The 19,283-nt window shown below is 37.0% G+C and overlaps 1 protein-coding gene across 1 annotated transcript in view; it reads left to right on the top strand.

The window, feature by feature from the left end:
* LOC134558880 (macrophage mannose receptor 1-like) overlaps nucleotides 1-19,283 on the top strand; it is a 56,345-nt gene that overhangs the window by 18,100 nt on the left and 18,962 nt on the right. Inside the window, exons 7-17 of the mRNA XM_063413172.1 lie at nucleotides 2,241-2,423; nucleotides 5,409-5,566; nucleotides 9,045-9,158; nucleotides 10,463-10,578; nucleotides 11,895-12,043; nucleotides 13,466-13,665; nucleotides 14,250-14,374; nucleotides 15,432-15,519; nucleotides 16,385-16,529; nucleotides 18,068-18,109; nucleotides 18,233-18,396. Coding sequence (XP_063269242.1) covers nucleotides 2,241-2,423; nucleotides 5,409-5,566; nucleotides 9,045-9,158; nucleotides 10,463-10,578; nucleotides 11,895-12,043; nucleotides 13,466-13,665; nucleotides 14,250-14,374; nucleotides 15,432-15,519; nucleotides 16,385-16,529; nucleotides 18,068-18,109; nucleotides 18,233-18,396 — 1,484 coding nt within the window. The remainder of the gene's footprint in view (nucleotides 1-2,240; nucleotides 2,424-5,408; nucleotides 5,567-9,044; nucleotides 9,159-10,462; nucleotides 10,579-11,894; nucleotides 12,044-13,465; nucleotides 13,666-14,249; nucleotides 14,375-15,431; nucleotides 15,520-16,384; nucleotides 16,530-18,067; nucleotides 18,110-18,232; nucleotides 18,397-19,283) is intronic.

A 19,283-nucleotide genomic window follows, 5' to 3' on the forward strand; every position in this document is an offset into this window, starting at 1 on the left:
ATCCCAAGCCAACAAAATGTGGTCACTTAAAGTACTGTTTCCAAATGTGTCTTTAATATTCAATTAAAAGAAATAAATGCTCTTACTGTTATTGCTGAGATGCTGTGTATCTCTGTCTTATCAGGCCACATATGATGGGTCTAAGAGAGAAATTGAGTGTCTGAACTATGACTTCAGGTAGTGCTTTCACCCTTTTAGACACACAAGTCAAGCACTATGAGATTTTTCAGACTTCAGAAAGTCAAGCTTATAAGAAAATCAGCTTCACAAGAGTACTTGCTCTCTGTTTGAGGAGTAACTATTCTACACTTACAGACCGATAAATTTATCAGCTTGACATTTGGAATAATATTGTTTGCATGTTAATGTAATATCATATTTTACCTTTTATTTGTGATAATTTGGATTGCTTCTTTTGTTTAAGTGAAATGATGTCCAGGGAGTAGTACTTGTTTCCATTAGGATGATAAAGTAAACAGGATGGCTTTGAGTTATCTAGTAGTTTCTTTAAAAGTAGGATGGGGAAGCACAGAGTTAATTTTTGCTGAGTAGTTGAAATGAAGAACTGAAGAGTTTCTTGAACTAAGAAATCCCCAGCCATTAAGGCTTACACCAGAGAAACTAGATAATCCACAGTGGTTTTTTTTTTTTGGTTTTTTTTGTTTTGTTTTGGTTTTGTTTGTTTGTTTGTTTGTTTGTTTGTTTGGTGTGTGTTTTTGTTTTTGTTTTTGTTTTTTGTGTGTGGCCTGCAACAAGTTCCCTGCAGTTACTGGGTCTACAAGCAAGATTTTGCTGCCCTGCAATAGCTGCTTTAGTGTTTAGTGAGTAATATTGTCACAGTCTGCACCCACTTGAAAAAGAGACGCTCACGGACTCACTGAGACATAAATACCTTTGTGATTCTCTCTGGCCATGTGTGAACTGCTGATTTCTGTTCTGTACGGTGTTTGCAGGTTGCAGAAGGGTGTATTGAGTGTTCTCGGATTTATGGCAAAGCACTGTATAATGCATATGCTCAGAGCTGAGACCCGATACAGGATGAATTAGGCAGCTGTCTGAAGCATCAGACTAACTTCTACAACAGAGTTTTTTGGCAGAATTGAGAGACTTCTCACCAAGCATTGAGCACCTTGTCCTGGGCTCAAAGTTTAGTTTTACCAGAACTTTGTGAAAACATGCTAGCATGCTGTGGACGCAGGTCTGAAAAAGTATTGTAAGGTACTGTTTATAATAGAAATGTGTGTTGTGACACTAAGTATCTATTAATCATCAGTATAGCCCAGTTGAAACAGGATATGTACCTGAAACATGGGCCTGACTGGTCATGAGTTTGGGTGCCTATTTAAACATTTCTACAGAATATAGCCCACTGTTAAACAAACACTTTGTTGCTTCTTCTGACATATACAAGTTTTTTGCCAGCAGAATTTCTGAAAATGTGCTCTCCTTTTTCTACTCTATATATATTGGTGCTTGCTAGACCCATCTGCTAATTATGAATAAACAGCTACAAGAATCATAATTTGTTTCTGCAACAGCAGTACTCTGTTTATTATATGTTTGGGTGTCACTCCTCCCAGGACTGAATTGTTTGCTGAACAGCGATGTGCTTGTTGGCAATATCCTGGCGCTCTTCTACTGAGCTTCTGAAAGCAAGTTTTAAGCATAAACCATTTACTTTGACAACTTAATTTTCATAGTTAAGCTTCTGAAAAGGATTCCTAAAAGCAGTAGCCTTATTTGGGTTCTCTTAGGATTTATGTATAATCAGTTATTTCTTTCTGTAGTCTAGCAGATGGGATAATCCATAAAGTGCCCAAGTTTTTGGGAAAAATAATTACTCTCATCAATATGTATTGTAAAGTCAGGTTCTTAACATACAGCATGGAGGTTAAAGAGAGGTGCTGATATCAGTGAAGAAAAATTATAAAGCACCACTCTGCAGATTTTACATTTTAGTATGCATATATGCATGCATATCAAAGACAAAACTGTGTTTTAATTGCCTTTTCTCATGTTGCAAGCACTTGTTTGCAACTGTACTGTTCTTTAAAAACAGTGTGGAAGTTTCAACTTTCAATTATTCATGCAGGTTTTTGTCACTGTACATATTTTTCATCTGTGCTGTTCTTCACGAAGAAAATGTGATTGGATTTTTTGTTAAATATTTTCTGATGTGATGTTTAGTCTTTAGTTAAGAGCAGAATTCTGAAACTCTTCATGGCAATTTTTTTTTTCAGAGAGTAATGTGCCTGTTAAGTGTCCTGATCAATGGATGTCGTATGCTGGTCACTGTTACATAATTCATAGGGAGCCTAAAATATGGAAAGATGCTTTAACATCTTGCAGGAAAGAGGATGGAGATCTGGCAAGCATCCATAATGTCGAAGAATACAGCTTTGTTATTTCTCAACTTGGGTACCGTGAGTACATTTTCATAATAACATATATATATTAAGTAAAGAAGGTGTTTTGAACATGTCTTACCGGTTAATAAAATGAGGAGACCATTTAAAAATAACAATTGTCCTGATCACAGGGTGCAGAAGGAGTTAAATTTTTAATTTAAAAACTTAAATTTAAAAAAGGAAAGAAAAACAGAATAGGAGCATGAAATCCAAGCAGACTTAACTGCCACAAAAAAGCTGTGGTCAATGATGCAAATTGCATTGTCTCCTGAATCCTGTTTCTTAGGGTCTGCTTTTCCTTCCTTTATCCTTTTATATATGTTAAAGAAATTTAAAATTTTTCATAAGATAAAAGGATTTTAGAATCAATGTAAAAAAATAAACGGGGAGGAGCAATGTCTGCTGGTCCAAGACAGTTTGGGAAGATCTGTGTCCTATTATTAACACTGCCATGTCCTTATGTTTCAAGTCATATGTTTCAAGTTCATGTCCTTCTGTTGCTCCTGAAAAAGGAATCCATCTGTCCCAGAACATGGATTTAGATGTGCCCCATATCAAATACAACACTTATGTGCTTGGTTTCTGAGCACACATTTGAGCTGTTGCAAGGCAAGTTATTCTGGAGATGCAAGTTGTGTTCATTAGGAGAGCGCAGCTGTGCTGACCCTCAGGCAGTTTCATGGTTGCTCTTGCTTTACATGAACCTGTCTTGCACAGAGGAACAGTTAACTGCTTCTTGTGGGAGAAGCAGCTTCACACCTAGGAAAGCTTCTTTGCAGTGAGTGATCCTGTGTGTGCTTTCAGTGCCAGCTAAAGATGAGTTCGTTTATCCTTCACTGAGGGTGTCACCGTGTGCTTTGAGCTGCAGCATAGCAGCAGTCCTGGAGTGGAATTCATAAAACAGATGATATGCTTTATTTTTGTATCCTAGCTACCTCCATGGCAACTTGTGCTTATCTTCACATTCCTGAAAGAGTGACTTGTTCTTTCATGAACAACATGAAACTTTTACTCTTTTAAAAGGTATTCTTAGGAAAGGTGGGACCTCTTGATGAGACCTTAGGACATTTGTTAGAAGTTAGGTTCTAAAGGAAACTAGTTGTATTTTCACCTTACATGTGTGAAGTAGGTTATTTCATAATTTGATATTTCTTCCAAAGACCATTCCTGAACTGACTGCTGTTTTGTTTTTGTAAAATTGAGTGTTTTTGAAAGGCAGATAGTCCTGAAGGAAATCAGGCTTCTCACAAATGACACACTGTAGCTGCAACAGACTATTTTGAAAGCATTCTTTTCGGAGGAGTAAAACGGGAACAACTAAAGAAGCCTTTTGAGACAGTTTATGACTGTACCAGATTACACTTGCTCACCACTGAGAGGAGAACACCATGTATTGCAGTGCCTAGAAAATCTTGTCTGCGTCAGAGCACTGCTGTACAAAAAGAACAAAAGTCTGTCTTTGTGCCAAACAATTCACAGTCCCATGAAAAAACAAAGGAAGAAGGGGTACAGTGAGATGAATATTGTCATGGTAGCTGAGCTTTTGTTGGCATCACCCACAAAGGAGAACTTTAGAGAGGAACATGAAGAATAAAGAAGTGCATTCTGGATTTTTACACGGAAGTCCAGCATGTGATATGGCACAAATGTGGCCCAGTGCATGACTGAGAATGGGAAGCAGCTTTACAAATTGCTGGAAAAAACCTCTCTTGGTATTTAGTCATACTGCTGCAGAGATGATTGCAAAAAAGCAGCAGTTCTAGTGAGGAAAAAAATGATACGTAGGAAGAGAGTCCATAGATTTGCATGGCTTATTTATTTGGCTTTGATGTAGTTACTTTGTTGAAGAATGTTTTTTATTGTTGGTATTACCATGGTGTGAGCCTACCCCTCTAGGAGCTCTGGGCATGGAAAATACCTTTGCTGTGCTAAATGCTCAGGAAATGCAGATAAAAGATTTTAAGAGGTAATTAAACAAAAAATAAATTAAAGAGCATGGATGGCAGTGGGCAAGGAGGGAATGAGAGCATGATGGGCAGTAGAATTGTAATATCTTTCTATGTGTTAGCAGAAGAGAGTTTAAAGAAGGGTACTGAAATGTAATTTTAGGGGACTTCTGAACATTAAACACTGTCTGCAAGTCTGCAAGACGGGGTAAAGTTATGTGTTTGAAAATGGAGCCTGAGAGCCTGTGAATTTGAGCACTTCTCAGTGGGGAAGAGCTGGTAAGAAATTATGGATGAACTATGAGGGTTGATCACACTTAGGTGTAATAAAGGCAGGAGAGTCAAGGGAAGGAAGGAGAAAGGACAGAGGGTTGACTCTCTGTCATTCAAGTGACTGTCTGGGAGGGTGATATTTGCAGTATCTTGGTTGGCCAGAATAGAAACCTCTCAGAAGCAGTATGAAGTAAATTCCTTGACTAGTCCTGCAGTTTCCTTCAAGCCAAAAGCCAACAGCTAACTCCTTTAACTGTAAAGTGAAAAAAAATCCAACAACCACAATTATTTCACTTTACTCTGAAATGAAATAAAATATAGGAACACATATAATGAGAAAACTTGCAAGTACTCTGGTTTTCAGCTCTAAAAGACATCACTGGTTGTCAGCATTAGAAAACAGGACACTTCTTTCTTCACTATACTCAAAGTAGGAGGTAAGGGGAGGTAATATTTTATTTAGGTGTTTATTCATATCTTGTTACAAGAGTTTTGAATTGGAAGATGAATCTATTTGTGTTGCAATATAATTGCAATATAATAAGCGAAGGGAGTATTTTGGTTGTTTTCCATGAAGATGAAAACCTTTATTGTATTGCCACTTTGGTGAGTGGCCTTTCCTGATGACTGGTGTGGGTATATGAGAATCAGTTTGACCTCTGTGGGGCTGAGAACCCAAATTTCCTGACTGTCTTTTCAACTTCCTGAGAATAAATTTTTTTCTTTTCCACAAAGACAAAAGTTCATATTATGTGACAGGATTGTTAATTGTATGTTTTAGAGCCATCTGATGAGCTGTGGATTGGGTTGAATGACCTCAAGGTTCAGATGTATTTTGAATGGAGTGATGGAACACCTGTCACCTACACCAAGTGGTTCCGTGGAGAACCCACCCATGCAAACAACAGGCAAGAGGACTGTGTCATTATGAAGGGAAAGGTAAAGTCACATAGCTATTGACTAAATTGTCTTAAAATTTCATTTATCATTTGGGCTTTTTGCTATGCAAGAGCAAATAATAAAAAATAATTTAAAAATGGGCATATTACTGCTTGAAGCAGCCATTATAAAGCCAGGAGTTAATTTTTTGAGGAAGGATTTCTGTTTAAGGTTGCCAGAAAATTCCACTGTCTTCCCTGAGAAACAGACAAGTAGGGATTGGCAACTGCCCCACAGAGATCCACGTTTCTGGATTTCAGTTTGTGCATGTGGACTTTTAAAAGAAAATTATAATTACACTGGGAAGCAGGTTGAACATATAAATGTGTTTCTTCAGGAAGCTAAAAAGACATTTTGGATGTGTTTGGCTTTTTAATGTTTTGACTGAATATGGAAAAACCTTAAAAAATTGCACTAGCAATTTTTATTTATGCTAGAGAGAAATACTCTCTTTAGAAGATTTTTATTTTATTTTATTTTTCTAGGCAAAGTTATAAATGTTGGGTCTAGGTGTTTTAGTTGTTATGCTTATATTTATACTGCATATGAAGAGCTGTGAGAAAAGTAGTAAAGTATTTAGCAGTGGCATTAGTGAAAGTCTTTCCAGAGTGACTGTATCCCTACAATTTAAAGGCTGCTTCGAAAGGACTGGAATCTGGCAAGGATCAGTGACCTAGGAGTATTACAGGAATAGAGGTAATACCTGGCATAAAACTCAGTCTCTATTGGTGCTGTATTTTTCCTTTTTGTGATAATTAGAAATATTAAACTTACTACATCCTTTAGAGTTTGCCTATTTTATCAAGAGGGAAAAAAGTGTGTACACGTACCAAAGGTATTTTCTTATTCAGCAAAATTAAAACTTGATGATTGTACTTTTGCTACACTTTCGGTGAGCGCACTCATAAATTTAAGAGGAAAACTCTTTTTTTCTAAGGTTTTTTTCTCGATTTTTTCTCGATTTCCTAAACACTCTACTGAGTGGGTGATATTTGCAGTATCTTGATTGGCTACTCTACTCAGTGTTTAGGAAATTGAGGAAAAACCTGGAGCACGGGCTCCAATAGGCTTAGTTTTCTCAACTGGTTCACTTTGGTGCAGTCATCAACAGCAGCTGTGGCCTATATGCACACATCTGGCTCATGTGTCACCAAAATTCTGGTGCAGGAACACTCAAGTTTAAAGATTGAGGTTGAGTGCAGCAGGAGAGGGCTGAGCCAGCTTTACAGCAGGAGAAAGTAGTAGGGCACATAGAGGAGTCCCTACTAAAAATTAATAAAATTCCTATTTTCTTCTTTTTTTCTATATTAATTCTTAATACAGCAGAGTCTTCTTTGCTGTATTAGTAGGCATACTCTGGTGAGCAGAGTGTAAATGTGTATCTTTTTCACGTCAGCCGTGCCATGGTGCACATGGTAATTGATCTAACAGTTCTTTAAGGATGTGAGAATTGCTGTGCTGTTCTCTGTGCAGTGGCTATGCCAGTGCTGGTTGAGATGCTTTGCCTATTAGGGTTATAGGGTTTCACAGTGGAAAGAAGCTGAGTGCTCCAATGTGAGAGTCAGTCAACTGAGGCTCTAAATGGCACTTGCTTCAAGGACTTTTATGCTGATCAGGGCTGGAGAATGTGCTCAGGCATGGGAGGTGAGCAAGGCAGCTGACCTTGGTGCATGTGGTGGCTGAGTTTCTAGGAACATGTACTTGAGGTCTTGTCTCACCTACCACTCTGTGCCCTTTAGCTAACCTCATCTGCTGGTGTTAAGGTTTATGGTAGTACACATGGAAGTGTTGGTGCAGGAGGTATTAGAGGAAGTAAGAGGCAGACAGGCATTTCACGATTTGAGAAGTGCTTTTAAAAAAGTGTTGGGATAGCTTGTGATATTCATAGTTTCTAGATATATTTTTTTTTAATTTATATTTTTTACAGTTTTTTGGAACACATAGGGCAGCTAAAATCCATTGGTAAAGCTGTGATTTTCATCAAAATTACTTGACTGCCTTCAAACAAGCATTTCAAGAAAAAAACAGGAAGGAGTAGAACCTGGTTTTGGTTTTTTGACGATTGAGATAGCGTTTTCTGGCCAAGCCAAGTGTTAAAGAATTTGGGGAACTTAGATGAGGGTTAAAAATTTATGTTTGTGTACAGAAGTTGGCAACCACTAGATTCTAATGTTCTGCAAATCTCAGTAAGTCACCTGCAACATTTTGAATTCCACCATGAGTTACACTTTTCTAGGAAAGAAACAGCTACCTTAATTTTTGTTTCAAGATTAGAGGAAAGACAATTTGGTTGTTTCTAAAGGATTTTAGGAGAAAGGGAAGGCAGGTAGAGATTGCAACTAGCCCTAGCAGTATTGTTTGGTGCAGGGCACCAACAGCATGGTCAGGTCATGATGCTCCAAAATACCAAGACCTGGAAGAAACTATTGTTGCTGTACCTAGTGTTTTCTCTCCCTCCATGTGGCCATTCATTTAAATCTGCTGGATAAAGAAATGGAAAGAAATGTAGGAATCATTGTTATTTATGTCCTCATTCTTACTTTTCATGGCCAGTAAAATTTTGAAGTTCAAACCAAACCACTGGGACACACAAGCAGTTTGTAAAAGGAGGCAAAAATATTTACAGATATATGCAGATATAGGTGTGTATGTGTTGAGGCAAATCTGTTGACAGAAAATGACCTGAGATTTTAAAAGGGATCCAACATTTGGTTGGGAATTAAAATAAAATTAATTCAGTGATGAAGGTATTAAAGCATTAAGATTTGGCCCCACTGGTCATGCCATGCTGAAAGTGCAGCACTCAGTGCAGCCAGATGACTCAGGATCATTGCTCAGAAATAGTTTCAATGGCAAGCTGGCATGCTTAATACTATGGTCAACAACCACCTGGAAGTACTCACTCAGGACACTGGTCCTTGACTTTGGGAAGGGAGAACTCCATCCTCTGTTGGTCCAAGCCTTCTCTTGGTTCACCTAACACACAGTCATTCACTACAGAAGGATCTTGGGGTCCTTCAGCACTGAATACATATTAAGTAAGGCTTGTATCAAAACCTCAGATGCCCTTTGAATTCCAAGAGAAATACATAGATATATTGATGGCTGTAGCTATAACTAAAAGTAACAGACTGCTGTTTCTTTCTGCTTTTTTAGAAGACCTGTCATCCTTTCACTTGTATCAGTGCCCAAAAGCTATACAGAACTCATGAGGTAGATTTTGGCTGAAGAAATTCCATGAAAATTGTACTAGCTCACTGTCTCTTGGAATCAGCTGTCAGCTGACAAAACAATGCATAACTATAAGTTGACATTCTCAGTTTGTTGATGTTTACCTACCTAAGTAAATTTATGTTTCCATTGTTGATGCTTTTGGGTTCATCAGTACTAGCAAAATATTATTAAATACTTAGAAGTATAAACCAGCTTTTTTTGAAGATCAAATCACAATTGACTGAGGTTCTGTTTGTATGTTCAGGATGGATTTTGGGCAGACCATTCTTGTGAAAAGAAAATTGGCTATATCTGTAAAAGGAAACCTATGCCAGATGCTCCTACGGAAGAGGAAACTGTTGACACGGGGTGCCAGAGGGTAAGTGAAGAAAAAGCTGTCTGATCTGAATAGGCTGCTAAGAATGGTAAAAAAGAAAAACTGTCACCTAGGTGACGGAAAAAACAGCAAAAATAGGTTCTGTTTCATCATAATCAGAAGAGTTTGCCTTTTGATTTCTATGCCAGATGGGGTAGGTGATATATATGACCAAATCTAATCTATAATTGTCATTTGGCTCTTTCTTTTTCCAGAACTTAAACCAAATCTCAAACCTCTTATCCCTGCAGCAGACCATTTATCTTTGATTGGCATTCAAGCTTCCATGAAGAGTTTGCCTTACCATCGGCTGTGCTTCAGCTCTAGCTGCAGTTTTCTACAAAATTGTTCATAGCAAGAAGGTGTCCCTGTCTAAATACTGTTCTCAGGACTTTGCTGTGGTCTCTGGCAGTGCTCTTTGCTTTGAACAACTTACTACCAAGTAAAATGAATCTATTGTGCTTCTTCTGAATTGTTAGCAGATCTTTTGTTTACATGCTTGCCTTCTAAAGACATAACACTCAGTAATTACAAAGAACTACTGAAATTTATTATGTCATAGGAAATCTTACTGAGTATTTGCTTTCCTTGAAGAAATTGCCTTTTCTTCCAAGTCTGCTTTACACAGCTTCAGAGAAAGTTTTTGGTGATTATTCCCAGTATTTGTAAAGAGTACCTGGAATCCTTACAAGTGTTGGAGGAAATAAAGGGTTCCTCATGCTCATGGATGTTACCATTGCCCACAGAACTAAGTGCATACTTGTAGAAAAAAAAGGTCTCTCAAAAGTCAGAAATTAAAAACCATCAGAAGAAATTTTTTGTGAACTGTGGCTGGTCACAGCAACCTTCTCTTGTTCCTGAGAGCATGTTCCTGAGTAAACAATATTTGAATGATGAAACTTTAGGAGTGAGTTTTAATGTTAGTTAAGAATAAACAAACTTGTTTGAGGTATCATTCCCTTTCTGAAAATTCAAGCTGAGGTTTGCTTTTCAAGACCATCCTCATGATTGCATGATGCCTAAGTGCTGGTTATAATCCTGTTCTGAGCACAAAAGATGCACAACAAAGCCTCTCATCCCCTTGTGAGTGGAATACATTGATTGAAAGTTCATTAGATATGAAAAATTATTTTATGAAACAAAATTCCAAAAAGCTTTGATCCTGCCTGCTCCACTCTGGCTTTTTCAGTTATATTGTTCCTGTGTCTAGTGGTTAGGTAACAGTGGTAAAAATCAGTTTCCTGTTTTGTTGGTTCCCTTTCCCTTTTCCTTTCCCACGTGTGATCACTTCACATTTATTTTGACAGGGCTGGAAAAGACATGGTTTTTATTGTTACTTCATTGGAAATACATTTGTAACATTTTCTCAAGCAAATCAAACCTGTGGAAGGCATCAGGCTTTTTTAGCAACAGTTGAAGACAGGTATGTAAATGTCTACTTGTCTGAGGGGGGTCACATGAGGTTCAACTTCCAGCATCATCTGCATATCACAATAACAACTCTGATCTGGGCAAAAGTCTAGCTTCAGAGGACAGCTATCTGTTGATACAGAACTTCTCAGAGTTTTTACATGTAAATTCAAATCCGGGAATTTAGTTTATACTGAAAGCAGGCCATGGCTGTGAAATCAGTTTTGATATAGATGGTCATGTCAAATAAAAAGTAGAAATATATCTTCTGCTTCTTAATTGTGGTGGCTATCTTGAGAGAGGAATACAGAATAGTGTTTTGATTATTAAATGAAGAGATATGGCTCTGAATTTTTTTCTAAAGGTAGTACAAATGAGCAAGAGGATATGATTTTCAACTATCTGTTCTTTGAATTGAGGTACTTTTAAAAAAATTAAGTGAGAAATCAAATGATGTAAAGTGGTTGGTACCCAAAAATCTGTCACAATGTAGCCAGGGTTCAATGAGTACAAAATTTCTGGAGAAGTGCACATTACTCTATGTGAAATATATCAAAAATAAAAGGTTTAAGAAACAAATTTTTTTTTTGCAGATGACTTGAAGCTTTAAATAATCTCTTATTTGTTTCTACATAATCAAAATAGGTATGTTCTACTGTGAAAGCTCCAGCTGTCATGAATGGTAGCTCTCTAAACATAGATAGCACTGCAGCTGCCATGAAAGTGTTTTAACATTAATGTGGCCTTCAGACTACACGGTGTTGGAGGGAGAATTTTCTTAATTTGTTCTAATTTTTAAAGAGCTGTTTGTTTAAACACCATAGTGAACTATGACAGGCTTTACCACCGCAGAGGTTTGTTTGCCAAATATAAGTTGTCTTGCTTAATAATTGGATTTAATTTACATTTATCATTTAGTATCATACTATTTTAGCCTCTGCTTTTTGTAACTTTCTTCAGTAATGCTGAAATTTATTTTTCAGTTTTGGATTTTGAAGCAAGAAATAATAAGAGTACTGGAAACTCCCAAAATACAATGGTATAAAACACAAGGCATGTCAGGTTTCTTCTTTACCACCAATTTTCTATCAGTCCATGATTAGGCCACCATACTCACTGGGCATCTGAGAAGAAAGCAAAATACTCTGATATTGAAGCTTACAAAACACCTATTATTTAATGGTTTTGTTATATTCTTTGCTAAAGAAAATCCATCCAAGCTATGCTTTCAAGAAGGTGCAGCAGTAATTCTGAGAAAATAACAAGCCTTTTACAACTTTAAAAATAGATTTAACAGTATTAATTTATTGACTGATTTCTTTTGAACAGATATGAACAAGCCTATCTGACCAGCCTGGTTGGGCTGAGAACAGAAAGATACTTTTGGATTGGACTTTCAGATGTAGAAGAAAAGGGAACGTTCAAGTGGACTAATGGTGAATCTGTCCTATTTACACACTGGAATTCTGAAATGCCTGGTAGGTATGACTGTATGACTGTGCTGTTTAAGGAGTCCAGGGCCCAGTGAGCAGTTGCTCACTACTTGAAGTTTTTTCCTTAGCACTCTCTTGATGACATAAATGGCCAATGACTTTCAAATATATCCATATGCTTTCCCCAAGAATCCAGCATGGTTGCTAAGTTCCTGTGTAGTGCTGAAATGAGTTCTCAGTATGAGTTTGGGAAGAAACTTTTCACTGAGATCAAGTTTCCAATTTGCAGCTGTTCTGGGGATGTCTGTGCCTGTACTGCTCTGGAGGAGCAATCTCTGCAGGCATAGTGACACTCCTCACGAGTCCTGCCTGTTCTGCCCTATCTCGTAGCACACTTGATCACTGCACCTTCTGGGTGTGTGGGATCACAGCAGGCATGAAGCATCTCTGAGTCCTAGAGAAAATGGGATTGTAGGACAAGAGGGCCAAAATATAACAATGTGATGTCATTTAATCTCTGACATGATCATATCAGAAAAGGAGTGGTTGTTGGTGTTCAGAGTTCTGGTATGTTGCGGATGCCTTTCAGGAGGTCTTCTGATTCTGCTTAATTTCAGTTCCTAATTGCTGATTTGAATGTGTCAAGTGAAGTGGTAAGGCTATGTAGACCATGAAGCCAATAGTAGGCTTATATATACTTAGTTAGTTTTTGAAAATTTCAAGTCAAATATGAAAAATTTGAGAAACTATCTCTAACCACATCTTCAGTTTTAGGGGAGAGTTTGTTGGGTCTAAGGTTATGATCTAGGTAGAATCAGCCACTGCAAGTTATTTGGTGTGAGGCATAATTCAGTGTATGAGTGGATGAGCTACACTATTTTTTGGTTTTTTGTTAGAATCATAGAATCACAGAATGATTTGTGTTGAAAGAACATTTAAAGATCACCTAGTCCTCACCTCCTGCCATGAACACCTTCCACTAGACCAGGTTGCTCAAATCCTAGTCCAACCTGACCTTGAGAACTTTCATGAGTGGGGCATCTACAACTTCTCCAGGCAACCTGTTCCTGTTACTCACTACATTCATCATAAAAAAATTAATTCCATATGCCGAATCTGAATCTAACTTCTTTCATTTTAAAATGGTTGTCCCTTGTTCTGTTACTATCAGCTCTGGTAAAAAGTCTTTCTTCATCTTATAAGAATTCTTTAGATATTGAGTAGTCATGGTAGTGTTTCCCTGGAGTCTTCTCCAGGCTGAACAACCCTACTCCCTACGCCTCTCTTAGTAGGAGAGGTGTTCAAGCCTTCTGATGATTTTTGTGGTCTTCCTGGGAACCTGCTCTAACATTAGAAACATTTTTGAGTCTGTACAATGACTTTATTTCTGCCAGGATAGAATGTGAAATTGTCTAACTTCTTATAACAGCCTAAATGGCATTTCTGTGCATTCCTGTTTACAATCAGGGAGAAAGCCAGGCTGTGTTGCCATGAGGACTGGAATAGCAGGTGGATTATGGGATGTAATACAATGTGAAGAAAAGGCAAAGTTCATATGCAAAGTGTGGGCAGAAGGAGTGACACTTCCACCTGTTCCCACAACAACTCCTATTCCCCAGTGTCCAGAAGGCTGGGAGTCAAGCAATCGTATTAGCTTCTGTTTCAAAGTAAGTATGTTGATTATTTCTGCATTAAGGTAGTTTCTGTTTGCTTCACACACATGTGATTAGCTTAGTTTTTCAGAGCATGGTGCTTATAATGCCAAGACTGCAGGTATGATCCCTTTTTGGGCCATTCACTTCAGAGTTTGACTTGATGAGCCTTTGTGGGTCTCTTACAACTCAGAATATTTTGTGATCCCAATAAAAATGGGTGTATGTGTGTCCTGTTGTTTCATAATCTTTTTTTTTCCCAGATTATATGTAGCAGCTTTCTTCCTTTCTACTGAAATGCTCATGGTTTTGTTTATTTCATTAAAGTCTAATCTTCAGGTTTGACTTCTGTTCTTAAATTCCAGTTCTGGTGGCTGTCTTGCAGTAGACACTCCTATCAGCAATGCAATGTGCTAACTTGACTTAAAGAGTTCATTCCAAACTTGTGTTTCACAGAGAACACTCCTAAGCCCTGTACTCAGAGTTTCTGTAATCCCCACAGAATATAGTTGTAGATCAATTGCTTTTCGGTAGCTAATACTGCTTGATCTTGTGATCTGTGTGGTCTGTTTTTTCTGATGGCAAAACGCTCTCTGTAGCCCTTTTCAAGAGCAGAGCACAAGAAGACGTGGCTGGAGTCGCAGGAGTTCTGCCGCTCCCTCGGGGGGGACCTGGCCTCCATCAACGGCAAGGAGGAGCAGTTCGCGATTTGGCGCTCCATCGCGTGAGTGTCCGCGGGGCCGTCTGCGCACTCTGATCAGCCCCTGTCTTTATGAAATATTTCTTCTTAGGTGTGCGTGTTTACCTCCGTATAAGCCAGTCTGTGTTCCGCGTGTGTGTCTGTGTCAAACACACAGCAAAGGCGTAGGGCTGATGAAATAGCAGGAGTTGTATGTCCAGCAGCGATAACCTCAAAAGCTTGTGCAGAATTGACCTGGCTTCGAGTTAAGCCAACATTTGTCATCTGCATAAAGCTATTTACTGTGGAGTTGTTGATATTATAAAATTACTACAAATGCCATTTGTTTTCACATAAGTGTACAAAAATGGTAACAAGTTTAATAAATCTGTATAATATGTTCATTTTTTGTCACTCTTATGAACTAAACAAAAAGGAGAGGCAACTTCAGAGTAATTCTTTTCTTACATAAGGAAGGTAAATAAGGTTAGTACGTCCCTCAATTGCAAAAAACAGGCATGAGATTTCTAAATAAGATAAATAGGTAACACTTGCAATATGACTAGAACAAACCAAGCTCAAAGGTTTACAAGCATAGCAAAATGCTATGACTGTACTAGAATCTCAACTTTATATTTACAGTAAGGAAGAAGTCTCAGATGCTTCTTTGCCACAAATTGACTGAATATATTCAGATAAATCTTGCTTGCAAACAAGTATTAGTTGAAGGTGATATTTTAAAAATGTGATTCAACTGCAGAAAGTAACTCTCTATTTGAAAACTGTAAGTGCCTTTACAGAAAAAGTGAAGAGTTGAGAAATGGAGCAACAGTAGCCAGTGAACCATTATACAAAAGTATTAACCCACTTTATATACAGGAGTTGTATCTGGTAAATTTCTTGATCTGTATTTCAATCTGAGTTAATGCATAATGATAACAGCTAGAAGCAGTTGCATTTTAATTTATCTCCACTTTGGTTATTTTTGTTTTTAACAGCATTAAGTTATCCTTAGAGAACTCTTAACTGTAGTAAATGATAGATTGTTAAAAATATTGTAATGCCCTTATTATTAGTATGAGTACTTTTTTTTTTTTTTTAGAAACAATGGCTATTACCACCAGAATTTCTGGATGGGTTTATATTACTTGAATCCTGATGACGGCTTTGCTTGGAGTGATGGATCTCCAGTGAGTAATTTAATTTTCCATAGCTGTTATTTTGCATTCCCTGTGCTTCTCAAATATGTGTATTATATGTTTCTGTGCAATTTTATGCTTAATCATAACCTTCTGTGTAGTGCTCTCTCTAGGAAAGCTAATGAATAGCCATTTCATACCTTGATTTTTTGGCTAAAACATACTGATTTTTTGATAGGAAGATACACATTGAATCAACAAGGAAACTAAATACATATAGACTAAAAAAATGTTCTTATAAATGCAGATTTTTTAAATGTAAAATAGTCCTTCTTTAGTTGCTCTTTTCTTTGCTCATTATCTGCAATGACTTACATTCCATGGAGATGAAGACACTTTTTAATGCCAGTTTGACTTACTGCACTTTAAACTAAGGTATAAAACTGTAGAAACAAAAGTGATTTTGGAGATGCAAGGTTGGTCAAAATCTACAGTACAGAAACCTGAAACTGGATTTTATATAGGAAAATTGGAATAGCAGTAATAATTTGCTGAGCCAAATGCCAACATTTTTATTGTATTTGAATAATATCCTATTTTACTCATGTTGTATATTTAATTAATATCAAGATGTAGTGTAGCATGCCCCAACATTGTTATTAAATGCATTTTACAGAATTTAGGTCCCATAAAAATATTAATATTCTTCCAAGCGTGAAGCTGCAATCCATTTGCTCTCTGAAAAAATGTTTGAAATGTCAGCATTTGCACAGGAGAATTCTGTTTTCCTCTTACCTAAGTTTTTAACCTGACAAAAGGAACAATGTGTAGGTCTGTGCTTTGATGCTGTCTCCTCCCTCTCTCCCTTATTTTATTTCCACATAACAGAATCTTCACAAAACTTCTTCTGTCATAGGTGAGGTATGAAAACTGGGGCTTTGGAGAACCAAATAATTATCAAGGAGTTGAACTTTGTACAGAGATCAATGGTGATTCTAACATGCTTTGGAATGACAGGCACTGTGATTACATGTATGGATGGATTTGCCAAATAAGAAAAGGTATTGCTTACTCCCGTGCAGTAATGTAATAAGAAGATATTTTCAGTTGATTTTTACCTTAACTTTAAGAAATAAAAAATTTCAAAACCTCTTTATAAGAATAATTCCCTGTGAAATATGAAGCATTGTAGTAGTTAAAGGATTTCCATATGTTTGAGGTATTTAAAAATACAGAGCCTTTAGTACCTTGCTGGGACTTCTCACTGTTTTTTCTCTATTATTTCAAAAATGGTAATGTGATACTTGATAAATTGGGAATTTTACTTTGAATATTCGTGTTCACATTTTACTTTTCAATTAGAAAATTCATGCCTTCTTCAACAAATCCCATAATGGATATTTTTTTCTGAGTTGAGTTTCAAGTTATTAGAAAACAGTTTGCAGATCAGTTCACATACTTGATTTTTTTATGTGTGAAAAATCCCTCCTTCACCTGCCTTAACTGCTGTTTTGTCTGCTGAAAATGTGTAGTTTCAGGATGGAGCCTGATTTTGAGATACTTTATTTCTATATTCATATGTTGATTACTTGCTAAATTCTCATGAGATATGTGCTTGGATGCTTTTTATGTACTGAAGACATCAAGACAGTATTTATAATTTAGGGAACACTTGAGTTTCACTAGCAGTGCATCTATTTAAATTTGAGCTTTTTAGAAAGTGCACATTTAAGTGTTTTACTGCATTTTTACAGTGGGATGGAGAGGAGCAAAATAAAGATGCTGCATTAGACTACTGACAATAAATATCAGCTCTGCTTTATATTGGTAAAATAATTTCAAAGTCATAGATTTTTCTCAATAGATGTCATTATTGTGACACTATATTTTAGCACAAAACTAATTGATAAGCCTAAACTGATAGAGTTTTCCTGTATAATAAATTGCTTTCCTGAGATACTCATGAAGACATCCAAGATGTCACCTCCATGATAGCAAAAACAAACAGGAAGATTCTTTAGACTAAAGTCGGGGGGTTTTTTCATACAGGACCAGTTAATTTCTTGAGATCTTTTTCACTGAGATTTTATCTAGGGAAATTTTTAAGATCAAGGTAGATGTTACCCTCAACCAAAGAAAGATAGAGAGAACCTTACTCTGTAGTAGTTAGGGCACCACATCAGATAAAAAACCCAGCCTGCATTCCTGATGCCTCGGTTTAAGCGAGAATTCAAATATTTGTGACCAGGGGAAAAGAGAGAGAGAGATCCTGGACAACTGTCTTAACAGAGTTAATGCTTTGGGACATAAGGCTTATTCTTTTCAATGAATAAAAAAATTATTTGATTTAGGTAAAGTTCAAGGTATTTATAATATTTTCCATATAAGGAATAGCCTCAGGGAACAAGACTATATATTTAAAATTGAACAGTATACCAAAAATAAGATATGTAGGCTATTTAGTTCCTTCTACATTTTGGTTAAATTCATTACTAATCATAAAAGTCAATGTCAGTATTAAAACAATGAGTATCAGTCTAAATATCTTCTCTTCAGACAGAAAATATACAATCATAATAAATACTTTTTTTTCTCACAGGGGCAAGTGTGAAGCCTGAACCAACAGAATCTCCTATACCTGGTGGGTGTTACTGCTATTGCTCTTTGTATGTGTGTGTGTGTTCAAAAGCATAATTGAAATTTCATTAAGGAGGGTGTCTTGTATCTCAGAAGCAGAGTAGTTATCTTGGCAAATATCTTACAGAGTACAGGACTACTGAGGATGGGTGGATTATACATGAAGACAAACAGTACTATTTCAGCACGGAGAGTGCTCCTATGGAAGTGGGTCGTGAGTTTTGCAAGAAGAACTTTGGAGACCTTTCCGTCATTGAGAGTGAAAGTGAAAGAAAGTTCCTCTGGCGATATGTAAGAAAAATCATTAATACTATGGAATTAACCATCCAAACCCAGTGAGCGTGGGCACAGATCCTTTTTCACCATGGTGTTTGCCCTACAAGTTGATATGATAGTGAAATTGCAGTTCCACTAAGACAGATTACTATGAAGAACAAACTAATGCTAACTTTTAAGGGATCTGTGGCTTCATTTTAGCAAAAAGTATTACACTGGTGAGCTATGATTGTGTAGGATGTCTTAAGTAGTGGATAAAAGCAGCAACTGACTTAACATGCACCACTCAGAACATTAGCTTTAGATCTTATCTGTTTATCTGGACTATAGTCTACCTAGCAGTCTTTTTTTGGTCCTCATGTTTGCTCCTTTGCCTCCTTCCTTTTGTGAGATTATAATTATGGAGTGAGAAGAAATTGTGACTTGGATTATGCCATGAGAAAGAGCTTTGAAATCCTGTTTCCTATATCATTGGAATTGCTGGCTTTTTATGTTGGCTGAGGCCAACTTATTTTTGACCAGGAATATGCTTAAAAATTATATTTGAACTTCATAGAACATTTCCTGAGCTGGCTGTAGAGTGACAGTGAGAGGACACAGGGACATGTATTACTTTATATCTAAAATGTAGCAAGGGGTTTGTCTTTGCAAGAAACTAGTCAGATAAAGTCCACGACAGAGACTGTGGAATAGATACTGATTTCAGTGGCTTTTGAATAAAACTGTGAAAAGTGTTGAAAGAGTGACCACACGTTTTGGCCAGTGGTGAAGTTTGACTCTGGACTGTCAGCTGTGAGCTGCTTTAACTTAAATGTTTTAGCTGGAGAATATAGCCAGTTCATAACCTCTGTCAGTCAGAGGTATATTACTCATCACTAACATTTTATATGACAGTAGAGGAC

Source organism: Prinia subflava, chromosome 1, assembly GCF_021018805.1.
Source record: "Prinia subflava isolate CZ2003 ecotype Zambia chromosome 1, Cam_Psub_1.2, whole genome shotgun sequence".
Taxonomy (NCBI): domain Eukaryota; kingdom Metazoa; phylum Chordata; class Aves; order Passeriformes; family Cisticolidae; genus Prinia; species Prinia subflava.